General features: G+C 41.1%; 1 protein-coding gene across 3 annotated transcripts in view; it reads left to right on the top strand.

Annotated features, from left to right (window-relative positions):
• The first annotated feature begins 1,466 nt into the window (after positions 1-1,466).
• PPP2R3B (protein phosphatase 2 regulatory subunit B''beta) overlaps positions 1,467-16,526 on the top strand; it is a 37,194-nt gene continuing 22,134 nt past the window's right edge. The window contains exon 1 of one of the 3 annotated variants that reach the window (XM_056862022.1): positions 1,467-1,864. In XM_056862022.1, coding sequence (XP_056718000.1) covers positions 1,520-1,864 — 345 coding nt within the window. In that variant the 5' untranslated portion in view covers positions 1,467-1,519. Of the gene's footprint in view, positions 1,865-9,991; positions 10,571-16,526 lie in introns of those variants that run through there. The other 2 variants (XM_056862025.1, XM_056862024.1) reach the window with 2 other exon arrangements.

The raw sequence follows: 16,526 nt of genomic DNA, 5'->3' as shown, positions 1-16,526 counted from the left end.
GCATATCAGCACTGACTGTTTCCTGGGATAGATTTTGAGAAAAAGCTGCCCTCAGCTTAAGTCCTTCTTACTAACTTTCTCCAAGAAACTATAACAATTGGAGGCTGACAACCCTTTGGCATTGCTAGTGATCTGAGGCCTGGCTGGTGTGCCTTTAGTTCACATTACCCTGAATCCATTTGTGGGTTTGCTTGGGAATCATTTGTGCTGACAACGCTTGGTAACTGAAACATCCTCCTGATATATACAGTTTGAGCTGCCTTTTAGCTCCAAACTCTTTTCTGCTTGGCCACCAGTCCTGGAACATGTGAAGTAACGAAGAACAGGAACTTTCTTTTAATGCTCAGTAACTTCAGCTTATTTGCACATATTTGAGAGTTAAATCTTCTTCAAACTCACTGTATAACTTCCATGCTGTGCCGTTGACTCTCCTCTTGTTCTTAATTTTTAGAATTCAAAGATTTACTAACGAAAGCATTGTATTGATCTTGTAAGGTAGATCAGTTATTCCCACGTTGCTGATAGCAGACTGAGATAACAGTGGCATGTCTAAGACCATCTAGTGAGCTTGTGGGTGAGGTAAGATTTGAGTCAGGGTTTGCTTGTCTCATGTTCTTAGTCTCTGTGTTACAGCAAATACAGAATGGCTTTGATTAGTTCAAGCGTAGCTATCGTTTTGATTTAAAATACCTCCCAAGTGTTCTACAGCAGAATAAAAGCACAGCTTCAAAATATACTGGGGTGGGGAGAAAAATCAAAAATCAAACTAATAACCCATTAATTGAAGGATAAACAAGCAAAACAAGATAGCATAAAGAATACCTCAGGATCCAGCATCAAACCCTGTAACAGAAAAAAAGGCCAACCTAACAATCATAACATTCCCAGCTTGGTACTGGTTTACTAAATTAAAAGCCTGATGAAAGAAATGTCACAACTATCATCCTGAAGGTCAGCTTAGATGGCAACAGGTGTGTCTCACAGGGGAAACAATTTGAAACTTTGTACCACTACCAAATGGGTTTTGTTATATGTGCCACTTCCTTAACCTCTCACAGTGGCAAACGAAGGATCTCACTTGATAACCTCAGTGTCTGGGTAGGCCCCTGTTGATTCCAAACTCTGGTTAACTGGACAGAGCTAATAAAATGAGAATTAATCAGAATGAACAAAATTATTTTTGTAGACACCAATCCAAATCTGTACAGGATTGTTTAGTGGGCTTGCTAAAGTTCTTTAGCATGTTTGTTATCTTGTCTGCGACCATAGTTGCAGAAGGAGAGAATTAGTTTTATTTTCTCTTAGTCCCAATTTTGACCATAATGTTAACATCTTTCTGCAATCATTCTTTAATATATTCTGCTTGTCCAATTTCTCATCTTGGGCTTATTACAATCTTGGTGTGTCCCTCTAATAATCTTTTCAGATGAAAACCTTTTTAATATAAATCTTGTGTTGCAGGAAACCGGAAAGCAGTTGGATCTGAATTGAGAACTGGGACCATTTTGTTTGAGGAAAAATGCCAGCTGTGAAAGTTTTGCAGCCTGTATTAAAAATGAAAGTGGATGAACTCTTTTTGTGTTGGTTGAGTGAAACTGCCACACAGATGATGCTCAAGGACTATTTAAGAAGTATAACTAATGAAGAGACGATAGAAATTGGTTCTGGTGATGCTGGAGGCAATAAACGTATTTTTTCAGAGATAAATTGTGTCTCTAAGCAGAGCATGTTAGGCAATTTGATGTCTCCTTTAATTCCTACAAGTCGTCCTCTTCTTTCTGCTGTTCTACCATTGGGAACATCAACAAGCCCAAGACGCTTTTCTAATAGTCGAGGGATACGTAGATCTTCAAGTAGCAGAATGGTAAGTGCTATGATTATGTGATCAATTTAAGTAAGAGATGAGCTTTTCCTTTGTAGTATTTATCTATTTTAATGAGAAGGTATACCGGGGTCCCCAACCTTTTTGAGCCTGAGGACACCTTTTGAATCTTGAGAAGACGTAGTGAGCACCACTTCAAAATGGCCGCTGCAGGAGGTGGAAGCAAGAACAATACCTCCTCCTCGCTTTACAAAAGAATAACAGAAGAAATGAAGGAAAGCAATGGGGTGGGGGAGAGAAATTGGGGGATAAAAAGAAGGAAAGCCTAATAGAGCAGTGGAACCACAAGTATGGGTGGTTACAGGTCCTCCGGTGGCTATTGCACCTATAGGAAAGCCTTGCATTTTAATGAGGGCAGCTAGTAACAAGCCGTGCCTTACGATGGCCCGACTTTCTGAAAAGCTCATCAGGCACCATTGCACCCAGAAGCATCATGTTGGGGGAACCCTGGTGGATACATTTAACTGTTTAATGTTTATGAACTGAACATGGCCTTCTTGCCTTTGCTAGACACTTAACATAAAGCAGATCATAAGGTTGTCCCTAAGTGGTGTAATTGGAAAAAATCCACTCTTGCTTCAAGAACTTAATTAAAATCAAAAGCAAGTGAAAAAGGCGATGTGATTTGAGCTCATAAGCCTAAGGAAACTTCCAAGCAGTCGCTTTGCCAAGTAATGGTAGAGCGCAACAGGAAAAGGTCCACAAAGTAACCACTGGGGAAATGCTGATGTGAGCTTGTTAGCAATGTCTTCGGTCACCTCTGGGAAACAGACAGCTAAGGCTCTGCTAGTGAATTTGTCAAAATGAAGTGTTCCACAGCTAACAGGCACTCACCCATATACATACACACACACCCGTTTTCAGTTGCTGTTCATATGTTTCATGGGTGAAAGTGCCAGAAGATATAACTTGGAGTGATAACAATCCTAAAACTGTTTTCTTTAAAAGAGTAGGTCTGTGGTAGACTTTTTTTTAAATGCACCTCACAATAAACTGATAGTGTTTAGAGCAAGTTAAGAGAACACATGAGGCTTTATAAAACAAAAAACAATAACCTGGTGTTAGAGATTGTAAATGTTGGAAAACATTTGGGATTTTATTGGGGGGGAAACCTTTTTTTAAAAAAAATTGAAAAACTGGAACTTTTGAGAAGCATTGCAAGTCCTATGAAATACTTTCTCTTTTAGAATGAGTAAAAAGCTCTTAAGGATTTGCTCACCCAAAGTGTGGTTGCTTGAAAATTGTCTTACTTAAACATCTACAGCATTAGATAACTTCTGTGTAGGCATATAACAAATTTTAAGGATATGCTTATTTAGATAGATGTTTGACAATAATTAATATACTTTGATATGTTTGTGATGATAGTACATTATTAAACGCTCATTGTTCTCAGTAATGTTTACCTTGATACCCAGATAAGCTGGTAATCTGGTTGTGTCCATATGAGATTTATTTGGACACAACTACGCACTTCCTTTTATTTGCTGCATAATTCATCTTTCTGGCATCTCAGATGCCAGAATTTGGATTCAAGTTTCAGAGGATGCAGCAGTTTATAGCTCTGTCTCAAATACAGGATATATTTCCAGTTTTGCTAAAACTAGTCTACTATTCCTGCACTCATGTCATTTATGGTAACATTTTTGCTTAGTTCCATTCATATGGAAAAGAACACAGTTTTCAAAAACTGCAAGTGAAAGAAGCAAAAATGCTGGAATAGATTTTGTTAATCTTTAAGGTGCCACTAGACCATTGCTTTATTTTGCTGCTACCTGACTAACATGGCTACCCATATAGAATTTGCATTCAAGGCAGTTTATACTGTTATAAAAGGTGATAAAAACATTGGTTTGTAGACCGTTATGAATTCGATGATGTACTGGAATACTTTCAATTTTTTTTTAACCATAAACCCTATGTATCCTAAGTTGCATATACTTTTGTTCTTAACATTTTACTGTTACCATGATGATGTTGTAAATGACCTTCAGCTTTTGGAAAGGTGGGATATATTTATTTAAACAATTTCAAAAAAGTATACAAAAATCTGTTCCTTTTTACTTTAGAAAAGTCATCTTTCTTACATTGAAGAAAGGGACATTAAAGAATTTTATTAACAGCTGCACAACAATCAGAAATTAAAGGTGTAGGTGAAAGTCATCCTAAATGTATCTTGGACTGAGTCGGAGATTGGCTTCTATAGAAATTGTCATTGTATTGTCAAAATCTTGTTTCAAGGGCCGAGACTGTTGTTGTCCTATGCTGACCACATCCTTACAAAATGGAGCTCTATAATAAAGTTGGCATTAAGCACCGCATTGTGGGGAACATGTTCTTAGGAATTCCCAGGCCATTCTGTTTTGACGTGCTTGGTATACAACTTGTAGATTTCCTCTCACTTGTAGTTTTTAGCAACTTAAAATTTTTCCATCTGAGTGAAACTAGGCAAAATGCTACTATACTTGATTAATGTTTAATATGCCTGATGGAGAGCCAATTTAAAATTTTGTTGAAAGTAGGTCTGGCTTTGGCCCTATCCATTGTTTATCCCTGACTTAAATAGTATATTTCTTAGATGCTGGTTTTGCTCATGTTCTGGAATTCTGGTGCTCCCATAATTTCTGGGGGTTTTCCTGTTGTTATTCTGTCTCTCACAGCTACAATAGACCTACCATTAAAATTATGGTCATTTCTTCATCAGAGGGCAAACGGGCAAATTCAGCAGGGGATCAAATACTAGTCAAGCATTCTGTTTCACACTGGCCAATTGGTTGCACCTGAAAGGTCAACAAGCAGGGCGTGGAGGTCAAGGCCTCACCCTGATGCTGACTCCTATTCAAAGGGTTGCTGCCTCGGCTTACGGAGATTTTCTTTAGTCACCAATGGTTAATCGCTATTGATGCATCTGGTGGCAGAAAGTGCCATCAAATTGCAGCCGACCTATGATGGCCCCGAAGGGTTTTCAAGGCAAGAGATGAACAGAGGTGTTTTCCCATTGCCTGACTCTATATAGGAACACTGGACTTCCCTGGTGCTGCTGCCGAGATCTAATGAGATCAGGCCATCCATGAATATGTCTAACCCCTTTTTAAAGCCATCTATGCTTGGCCATTGCTACATCCACTGGCAGTGAATTCCACAACTTAATTACTCACTGAGTAAAGAAGTATTTTGTCCGCCCTGAAACTGTCTGTCAACTTAATTGGGTGCCCCTGTGTTTTATTATTATGGGAGAGGAAAAACCTCTCGATCCATTCTCCATCTCATGTGCAATTTTATAATCCTCTATTATGTCTCCCTCTTCCCCATTGTCTTTTTTTGAAACTGAAAAGTTCCAGACTCTTCAGACTTTCCTTATAGGAAAGATGTTCGAACCCCTTAATCATCTTCGGTTGATTCCATATGGAGGTTTTTCTCCATTTCAGCATTTCTAGTTGTATATCTTTTTCCCCCCCACACAACATCATTCCGTTTTTAAAAAATTAAAATTTATTGGATAATAACAAACAATAACAGCAACTTAAAGAAGCAGAAAAAAGAAGACAATATTCATGATATAAAATACAATATATCTATATACATGATAAGATGATAACAGGATTCCTATGTTACAGCTTATTTCTTTGTCTTCATATTCATCGTACCGTCCTGACTGAGCACAATGCATTCCCCTTTCTCGCCCTTATTTATAAAATTCTCTATAGTTTGTGACCATAACTCATCTAAACTTATTGTCTCTCTATCATCCTCCATTCCTGCACAAATCATGAGCAGCCCACTTTGTTCTGTTAAAAACGCTGGGTTTTTTTTAATCCGAAGAAAAAAACTTTCCCAGTACAGTGTTTGTTGAGATGATCTTGATATGTCAAACACAGGAGATACATCTTGTATTTGAATGAAACGCCTCCTTTTGTGTTTTCACAGTGGACTTCCTTGGTGCCACTGCTGGCACCAAAAGAATGATTTTTTTTTTTAATGTTGGGATTGACCTGAATATAGTAGTGCTGTCGCTAAATTATGACAATACAAGAGGCAGGTGTTTTGCTCAGCATTTGAAAAGTTCCTGAGATGCTCTTTCCCCTTCCCCCAAGCAGTGCATGGCCAATTAGCATTTTCAATATAGATGACTACAGTGGGACACCCAGTACCTTCCAGCAGTTGGTATTACCAAAGGATTCAAGTTTTGTGGTGTAGTTGTGGTTGGAAACCATTCCTTACTTGACTTACCTTTACCTGTTCTTATGCATCGCAAGAACCCTACCTCCTTATGTGAACTGCATGGCTTAAATTATGCTAACAGTGATCTGGGGATCCCTTGCAATAGCATACTTGTGCAAACTTTTAGCCAGCTCCCTCCCACCTGTAAGTCCAGTGCTGATGGCATTAAGGTTGGTAGGGATCAGGGATTGGATATGACTTCAACCTATTCTCATTCCCCTATCAAAGGGAACTAATTTTCTAAGCTCTGCAGGGGTCCAGTTTGGGGGGAAGGCTGAAGCTCTTTTTGCCAGCACAACTGTCCCTGTCTGAATCACACACACACACACACAGGTGGCATGTCTAGTCTGGCTCTAATAGAGACACAGTTATGGCATAATGCATACATTTATTGAAAAGCATCAGCAATACTGAACAATACAACAGTAGTGAACATGAGATGTATGGGGTTGCCAACGTTGTCCCAAAGTTCTGCTGTAGCAGTGAACATTGTGTGGGTTTTAAAACTGCATGCAGCAGTGTTGGCAGTCATTCAGTTCCACCACCTTCATGGGAATTCCCACGTGGGATTCATTGAGGCAACATTTTCCATCCCTTGTAGTGCCAGAGCTGTGTCTGCGCGGGCTGCTTAGTAGAGTTGCCGTAAGTGTTTTATCCGCAACAGTACTGTTCAAAGTAGAGTGTCAACTAGGGACTGTGGTTGTGCTACCTGTGTTCACCGGCATGATGCTGCACTCACAGCGCAGTGATATCCTGCCAGCAAGACTATCTGCACTGTGAATTCCAGGTTTTGAGGGAGGGAGATTGTTGAACCAATGGAGATGGGGAAGTGTTTGCAGTAGTCACAGCTTGCAGCATCACCTCTCTTGCTTATCTGTGGGGAGTGCCTTGCCCTTGTATTCATAGTTGGAAGACTAAAAGGTCCTGCTGAGCATCTGTGTCCTGAGGTGACGTACCTGTAGAGTTCTGGGCAGAGCAGTGTTACAAATATCCCACAATGTTTGCTCTGATACTCGGTTGTTTATACAGTGGGCTTCTTACCACTAAAGTCTTCTCCAACTGTGTTCTAAGTGTGCTCAACATGAGGCCGAAGGGCTGTAGCTCCTTCTACGTACTGTATCATTTGAGGAATGGGTGTCCTGCCTAGGGTTTGTATAGTGCTGTGGTGTACTGTGGCTGCAGATTTAATTGGTATCCTAAGCTGTGCCAAGGCTTGGGGTTAGGGAGGAAAGAATGAGGAGGACTTCTGTTATCACTCTCTGTATGTTGGATGGGACTTGTATAACATTGCTCTTGGGCATGACCAGGGCTAGGGGGTCTTAGGATGGCTGACTGGCCCCACCCCATCCCAGGCACTGTCCATTTGTATACCAGGGCCAAATTTCCAGAACAGGGCATAGGATGGGACTCTGCAAGATGTAAATACTGGTTTGAAAGAACCAGTTGAAGTGAGGTGTGGTTCATTGACTGGGAGTGTGCTAGACACTTGTGTGTGCCTTCCTTTCCCTCCCCCATTGTATGTTGGTGTTTCTGAGCAAGCCATAGGTCTCTGTTGTATGCAAATTAAGCAAATGGTAGCTTTCTCAAACCATCATTTCACACAGAAATCATTATCAAACCAAACAGATTTTGATGGGGCTTCCTGTATCTTCCATAATTCTAAGGATTCTCTGAAGTTTCAATACAAGACTGGTGTTTCAGTGCAATCCGATGCAGAGTTACTCCAGTCTAAGCCCATTGAAATGAATGGGCTTAAACTGGAGTAACTTTCCTTGAGATTGCAGTGTTTATGAGTTAAGTTCTTCCTTAGTAGAAGATCCTTCTCCTTTAGCAAAGTGTTCCTGTTCTAAAAGGAGTTAAATGGAACGTGAGAAAATGACATCCTAATCAGCTCTTGATCGTTTAATGTCTATTGTAGATTACACTGTTTGGCCTATAATAAGGCTAAAGAGGTTGGTTGGTTGATGGCAATCCTCCCGGAGCACCAAAAACCCTCGGGCCTGCTTTACCACCCTGCAATCTGGAACACAGGGTGGTCCCAATACAACACTATCACTTTGTAAGCAAGCATTCCAAGAATGCAAGGAACCTCCTCTGTAATACAACCTCCTGTACCAACTGTGCTTGTGAAAGAGGAGAGTCCAGGCAATATTTATCAAAATCAACTTAGCAAGTACCATGGAAGTAAAGTGGAGGTTAAACAGTTAAGCAAGGTCTTATTATATTTATTATTTCTTTAAGTTTTGTTCTGTTTGTATTTACTGGGAAAATATATACAAACATAATATACACATCCTTTATAAGGGGTGGCAGTTTGCCAGTATTTTACTTGCTGCCCCGCTCAAACCAGTTACGAAGCGAACCATGAATTTGTCATAGAAAAAGGTTCATGGTTAACTTAGCATATAAAACTCTGACACTCTTGGCTAAGAACCGTGGCTGCTGTTCAGATTTTCTCCAGCCTGCCTGGCTTTGGGCCAAGCATTTGGGGTGAATGGAGTGCGTCATTATGTAGTGGCGTTGGTGGCTTATTGTGGTGTTGATTAGCGCAATGCTCTGTACTGTTATTGAGTTCTTATTTCTTACTCTTCCTTATGGCCTAATGTGGTATTGCAACCCATATTCTACAAGATTCTTGAATTATAAAGCAGATTTAAACTAAGAGAAACTTTGTTGTCTGCTTGAAACCTGTAATAGTAAATCCCATTAAGAAAACATATATCTGCGGAAATATAGAATACATCTCGCTAATCATAGCCTAGTGGGCACTAAAGCAGCTGTGACAAAATTACTATTACTTTCCAAATTTAGCCTGCAGGCCACCAGTCCTAACCAGACTTAAGCTGAACACATTCTGGAGAATTTTAGTTATTTGCTGGACTGCACGAAGGAATATCTTGTATAGAATTGCTTGTGTTCCCTCCAGCTCTGAAAACTGTTGTATGAAGCTTGTGTTCCTGTCAATCACTTTAACAGTATTAATATAATAAGTTAATTTTTATCCTTTTAGTTGTGATAGTTTCAATACTTCAGCTAAGGGAAGCAGTTCCCTTTGTCTGGTATAACATTACGAACTATATCTGACCTTCTCTGGAAGGTTCAGAAAAATGTTATTCCTTTCACATGTTTGAGCCCTATTCGACAGTATTTTTTTAAGTGTGAAAAGTGTATAGCTGTCTGCTGAGTAGAGAGGTCTGGGCATGACAAATCCAAGGCAATGTGCATAAATTGTATCTTAAAAGTTGCATTAATAAAGGAGGTAGGATCCTCTTCACTCAGATAGGAAAGAAGAGTTTAGGATCATGGGACTTGTTCTTGAGCAGAGCAATTCACAAGGGCCCCCCGAATGCCCTTAGGAGCCAGCGTGACCCCTGCACCACCATTAGTGTTACTTGTGCTGGATAAACGCCGGCGCAGAGCCAGTTATGCTAGTGCAAACTCGCGCCTGCAAAAATCACGGTGTAGCCCTGGGAAACTATGGAGGAGTTTCACAGGGCTTGGGGGGATTTATTATTCCTACTGTGCTGCTGCAAGCCACTCAAGAGGCAATATGGCTGCACACTCCACAGACGCTTCTTAACTACCCTTCCCCCTTAGGATTGCGCTGTGAGTTATGTCCTGTACAGTAAAATCCTTCTGAATCTTATTGGGGCAGGGGGGGCAGGTGACAGATCGTAAAGGAAATTTTTTTTACAGTTGTATGTTAGTATACAAAAAGTGAAGTTAAGATGTTCTCTGGCTGTGGCACTTGTATAATTGCAGGATTGCAGAGCTTGTCTCTATACTAGTAGCTTATTCTACGGATCCCGGCGCATCTTAAGGCTGGTTGCTTCCTTTTCTGACACACAACGCGTAAAGGGCTGTGCAAATCTGGAAAGCTTTAATCCCTCAATAGGACACTTGGAGACTTGCACAGTGAGTAGCTTGTTACAAAGGAGAAGGAAGAAAGGAAACTGCAAAACCACCATGGCTGGCATTTTCATGTTCCTCCCTGCTTGGTTTTTCTAAATTAGAAGTTTCTTTTATTGATGGTTTGGAGTTCCACTTTTATAACAGGCTTCTTTCATTTCCATACTGTACCGTACCATTAAGACATTGGAATGCATGGAGTGAGGGGCTGGCTCCCAAAGTGACTTTCGCGTCTGTGTTAGCAATTCCAGCCAAGTTCCCTTTAATGTATAGAGCAGGCTAAGTTGAACTGGATCTCAGAATAACACAGAAGTAAAGCGCAGCTGCTGCTTTAAGTGGCACTGTGTGATAATCGGACTCGGCTGTTTACTGGGACTCAAGTGCCAGGATCGGTGAGTGCTCAAGCATTATATGAAATCTGAAAGCATGAGGATAAAAGAGATTTCTTTACGGCAAGACCCTGATCTGCGAAAGGAATTGGCACTGCTTGCTCGAGGATGTGATTTTGTTCTACCTTCCAGATTCAAGAAAAGACTCAAAGCTTTTCAACAGGTCCAGGTTTGTTTACTCTTATATATTTGACTGTGTAGCTTATTTTAAAAAAATATATAATGGGGGGGTTTCAGTAGATAGTGGCCAGATGTATCTTACTGCCTTGCCCTCTAGACTCTGAATTTTCTGGAAAGTCAAAATTATTTTTGTTAGGCTAGTGTAAAAAAACATATACATGTGGCTGCATGCAAATCTTACTGAGAGCTTGCCTTTGTTCTTGCTTTTATTGCTAACTATTGACTTTCAAACATGCTCTTCATTAATGCTAGGTATGCGAAAGGGGAGGTGAAAAGCAATATAACTTTGCCCAAATATGGTTTTTTTCTTGTATTAGCTTTTAGATCGTTCAAGTGTACAGTTGAAAATAAGCTATTAAATAATACTGCACATTTCCCTCACCTGGCCACACCGCATATTTTTAAGAATTGAAATGAAGTTTGTTTTAAAAGGGGGTGTTATGAGTGAGTATGCATTTTCAGCTGCTACCCCCTTTTTTCAGAAATCATATCCTGGAAACTTTCCTTTTTATAAGCATTTTTCACTGCACTATATAGTAATCTAACTCAGGAGAGATTTAATTTTCTAGCTTGTTTATGGGAAATGTAACATAATGGCAACTACTCTTTGTCTGGTAAGCCTTCCTATGGCAGCATTCTAAACCATTTCTATAAATACATGGGTGGGACAACTAATGTTGACATAAAGATAGGAACTGTGAAACCACAGTTGCATTGAGCAGCTTTGACAGAACGTCCTTGAAAATACAGTAGTAGATATCTATCCCTTCTTTCCTTCTGGGTTTTCCTTAACAACATGGGGCACAAGAGACAACCACAACACTCAACAGGCGGAGATTGGCAGCAAACATCTAAAAATCACGTGCAAAAACAGGATTATGAAGTCTTTTTTTCCCCCTGATCCTTCTGAATTTTATTTCTTTGTAAGAAGAAAGTCAAATCATTTCAGGTCATTCAAACTTAAAAAAAAAAAACTCATAGCATTGGAACCAGATGGTTTTTCTCAGGCTACCATTTCGGTTATAAGGAAGTTGCATTTTTCTGGTATTCATATTCAAGTCATGCCCATACATCAAGCACATAAACTGTTGTGGATGGTGCTGTTATGAAGTGGCTTGTGCTGGTGCCTGTTGTAACTTGATAGATGTTTCAAGGTCCATTGAGCAGAACTGTTGTACATCCATAGTTGTTTCAAGGTCCATTGAGCAGAACTCCGTTATTCTAAATATTTTTAGCGTTGCTCTTTCAGCACCACTGGAAATAGGATGGTTTAAGGATTGTTTAAGGATTGTTGGACTGGGGGAGGGGGATAGTAGCTGGTTGCATGTAGGGAGCAGGCCTCCTTCATTGTGTGAACACACAATAATCATATTGCTCTTGTTCTTGCACAATCCATAGTTAGCACTTCTCACTGCTGCCTACATTTCACTCCTGGTAGGACATGGATGCTGTACAGTTAATATTTTTTTTAGAGTGTGAAGTAAGATTGTTGTGAATGAACTGGACTACAGCAACTGCACATAGCATTGGACTGCTGGGGTTCAGGGCTCAGTGAATAGGAAGGCTCTTGTCTAATTCTGGATATCCTCTGTGTTGCACTGTAGGGGTGGTGTAATTTCACAATCTCACAGCATCACTGTGTGTATGTGTATAAACAGTGATGCTGCACAGACTCCCTATTTTAATGATATTTATATAAAACTCTTATAAATTTAGTAGGCTATAATGTTGAGTCAGTTAATTAGACTTTGGGATTGTGTGAAGTTAGCTCTGATCGATCGAACTGGTGACCTTGTAAATGGATGGGGAGACCCAGTGAGGTCAGAGTGTCAGATTAGGATGTGGGAGACCCTGGTTTTAATCTCTACTCTGGCATGGAAGCTTCCTAGGTGACACTGGGCCAGTTACATACTCTCAACCTTGTCGGGTTGTTGTGAGGATAAAATAGAGGAAAAAACACTGAAATGCTTTGGGTCCCCATTGGGGGAAAAGTGGGGTATGAATAAAGTAAATGAATAGTAAATATGACTCTCTAATAGGTTGCCAGTGGCAACTGATGGGGCGCTTCGATCATTCCAGCCACTGTGGTGAACAATATGCTACACCACTTGCATGTGATCTTTATTGGCCGTGGTAGTGGGCAATAGGCCTTCCAAGTACAGAGGCAATGTGTATCTGAATATTAATTGCTGAAAAAATGGGGTGGGGTCATGCAAATATGAAATGCATTGGTGTCACACTGTGGAGAGGTATAATACTAAGAAGGCTCACTTAATATTATTTGGTTTAACTATGTTAAATATTGAGGACAACTAATTCCAGTTGTATCTAATTAAAGACTTTTATGTTGCTTTTTCCTGTGCTTGAACAACAGTAAAGATTTTGTTACAAAAGATAGTGTTGAAGCGTACAACGGGTGTGATTTAAAAAAATTGATAAAATTCTGATTCATATCTAATCGATCTAAACTTTTTTGGTAAACCTGGGTATTCATGAACTTTCTTATCGTTAATATCTGGATTCCCGAAAAAATTCAGGTCCATTAGACCCAAATCTGAATTTTAACATCCCCTTCCATTTCCCCTCCCCCTACTTACCTTTTCCAGGGCTTCAGCTGCAGGGGGGAAGCAGAGCTGCCTCCAAGCCCCAGGTTGAGCCCAGAGGCCACAGCAATGACCCGCAGCTCTGTGCAGGCCATGGCCTCAGAGCTCCACGTAGAGCCCAGAGGCAGCAGTAACAACCCAGGCAGAGCTGTGAGCTGGGATCAGCCCTGCCGATCCCGGCTCGCTGCTCTGCACACTGCAAGCTGCCACCTTTGGCCTCCAGCGAGGACTCGTGAAGAACTGCAAGCTGCTGCCTCTGAGCCCCAGCTGAAGCCCGGAGTAGGCGGCGAGGAGGACCCGGGCAGAGCCGCAAGCTGGGATCAGCCCTGATGATTCCGGCTCACAACTCTGCGCACTGAAGAGCGTCATTCCCTCCCTGCCACAACCAAGCCCCATGTGGAGCTTGTCTGGGGTGGCAAGGAAAAGCTGAAGATTGTGCTCTCATGTGGAGGTTGGCTGGGGCGGTGAACCTAGCCAGCAGGTGAGGGAGGGAGGGGTGAAAAAAATGGTGGCGGGGCCATAGCAGCCCCGAATAATGCCAAATAAATTCAGCATTATTCGAGGTCTGCTTTTTTGGCTCCCATTTATTGTCACTATTTTTTTTTTAATTTGGCATATTGATATGCACACCCCTAGCATGCAATGCTGTTGCAATCTCTGTCGCCAATATAACCCACAGCAGTCTTTGCTCCTCCTCCTTATCCTAGTGGTGGTAACTTGATAAAGAGCAGTGGTGTTGAATTAACTATATTTTAAGGTACCTAGGGCTGAATCTAAAGCTGTTTCAGAGTTGAGTTTTATACTTCGTATAATTTCCAGCACTTTTGCTTGGTATCTGCTCTTGGCATGTAATGGAAGCTGCAAAAAGGAGTACTGGAGTCATCTTAACTTACCAATTTTCACCCCAGGGAGGGGACCACAAGTGAGAGAGAGAGATTGGATTTCCTGGTTGGAGTACTTAAATCAGTGCAAAGTGCTCATTATACATCTTTGGATTTCCAAAACATTAATCTGTATAGTCGGCAGAAAGATATCAAGTGTATGAAGGCCTTGAGTTTCTGTGTTTGCTTTTTTACCGGGTGAGTCAATAATGGGTGAGTCAATAATGGTCTCTTTCTGCTCCTCATGTTGTGATGAGGGGGATACTAAATTTATGCCTTTGCCTCAATTAAGCAATTCTCTTTTTGGCTAAGATCAAAAGAGCTCTGTGCAGTGTGGCGCATAACCACTGTAGGGTTTCTAGCTCTGGTTTGGGAAATGCCTGACGATTTGGGGGGAGGGCGGGTGAGGAGGGCAAAGTTTGGGGAGGGGAGATCAACAAGGATGTTTTGCTATAGAGTCCACCCTCCGAAGCTACTGTTTCCTCCAAGGAAACTGATCTCTGTAGTCTGGAGATCAGTTGCAAGTCCAGGAGAACCCTGGGCCTCTTTGTTTCTAGATATTGCCCAGTGAAATAAACATTTATGTTCAGATGACAAAATGGTACACAGCATCATTATGGTAGGGAATCAGATCTTTTCCTTCCACAGCATAGGTGATCTACACTGCTCATTCTTTAAGCATGTCTCTTGCAATGTAGAAATAAGGCAGTATTCGGTATAGATACTTTTCAAATGCTATCCAGTCAGCCCCCCCTACCTTATGCTCCTAATGCCAGAAACATTTTTTTTAAAAGAAGAAAGAAACATTCTATATCCTGGATGATGGACTACAAACTGATGTCCTGGAACACAGACCCTGATAGCTTTTATCTATGAACTCTGGAAACTTTTTAAAAAGATGAAAGCTAGGCCAGTTGTTGCACTGGCGTAGAAGTAACATAACTACCAGTAGGCAGATTCTAGAACTTTTGACAAACAGCCCCATCGTTGGTAAAATCATTTTCCCCAGCTGTGAAACCCTTGCGACTTGACAGCACTTTACACACACACACAAACAAACATGTTTTCAGTGATGGAGTTACTAAGATCTGTGAACCAGTGGCACTTCTGGAATGGAGTGAATGCGTAACATGAAACACTAAAGACAGCTGTGCCCCTTTTTGCTCATTGTTTCTCTGAATCTGTGGAGTAAGTTAGTATATGGTGACAAATTCTGTTTTGGAAACCTGGAAGGTGTTTACTGAAAGGCCCCTTATCTGCTGATAAGAGTGTTCATGTTTTTCCCAGCAGCTGGTGGTATCGTTAACGGTCACATGCCCAATGTATAAAATTAATAGTATGTGGTGTGAAGAAGGGAATGCTAAGTATAATCAACATATCCCAAACCAAAAGACTTAATACATTTTATGCTCAGTTGTACACTTTTTAGCTGCAACAGAAAGTAATGCACATTTGTTGGCACAAATTGTATGGGTTTTTGCTTGACGTTGTAATGAAGCTGCCTTGTTTCAAACCCAGCTCTTGGTTTTGTAGCAGAAGTTTATGTGTGGGGCTGCGTGACAAGAAAAGCTACCCTCTGCAACCTGTATAAATTATGTCCCTGTTAGTCGTAGGGTGAGGCGTTCAAAGGCACTGAAGCTGTATCACGTAACCACTAGAAATCCTGCAGCCCGCTCTTCCCCCGCTTTAGCTTCAGAGACTTCATTAGGCACTGCCCACGTTGATGAGGATCTTTCTTGACTTGGAATATGGACCTCAGTGACTCATTGTGCTTGCCTCCAATCTGAGGTGAGCATCAGGACCAAAGAGTTCTCCTCTGGTTCAGTTCACAATGCAAGCCCCAGGAAAATTCCTCTAATTCTGTCTCCCACACATGTACTTAAGGGTAGAGGCAACTGCATCAATAGTGGTAGAGATAATGGTGGAAGGGCGATTTCCCCCCTCTGATGCATGCTTAAACACTGTTGCGGTAGTATCCTATGTACCTGGACATTTGGAAAATATCATTTTCCTATATGATTGGTGTTCTTTGTATGATTGGGAAACTCATGGGCAGAGATTGGGATGAGCAGGGGCTAGGAGTAGATGGTCAGACCCTACTGAGGTTCCAAGACTGCAACGTGCTCCAAACTGAGCTTAGAATTTTTGTGGGGTTTTTTTTTCGGGGGGGGGGAAGCTGTTTTACCAAGCCCAGGTCCCAATCAAATAGGGGAAGGGCGTCTGTTGTCAGAACCCCTACGTACTTTAAAACCTGTGTTCATTACTGTAAGGGATAAATTTTAAAAAGAATGCAAGGTGTTTCATGTTGTATAACTCTTTAGCTAACAGAAAATTTAAATTGTTTTCTGAAGAAATGGAAATAGCCCCAGCCCCTGGGTGATCTTCTCTGTCTGCTTGTGCAATGGTCCCTGGCTGTGGACAAAAAACAAAGACAAAAGACAAACAGTTTGTTTCATTGACT

The sequence above is a fragment of the Euleptes europaea genome, chromosome 16, assembly GCF_029931775.1.
Source record: "Euleptes europaea isolate rEulEur1 chromosome 16, rEulEur1.hap1, whole genome shotgun sequence".
NCBI lineage: Eukaryota > Metazoa > Chordata > Lepidosauria > Squamata > Sphaerodactylidae > Euleptes > Euleptes europaea.
The sequence above is the reverse complement of the archived record's forward strand: the minus strand, read 5'-3'. Positions and strand labels throughout refer to the sequence as shown.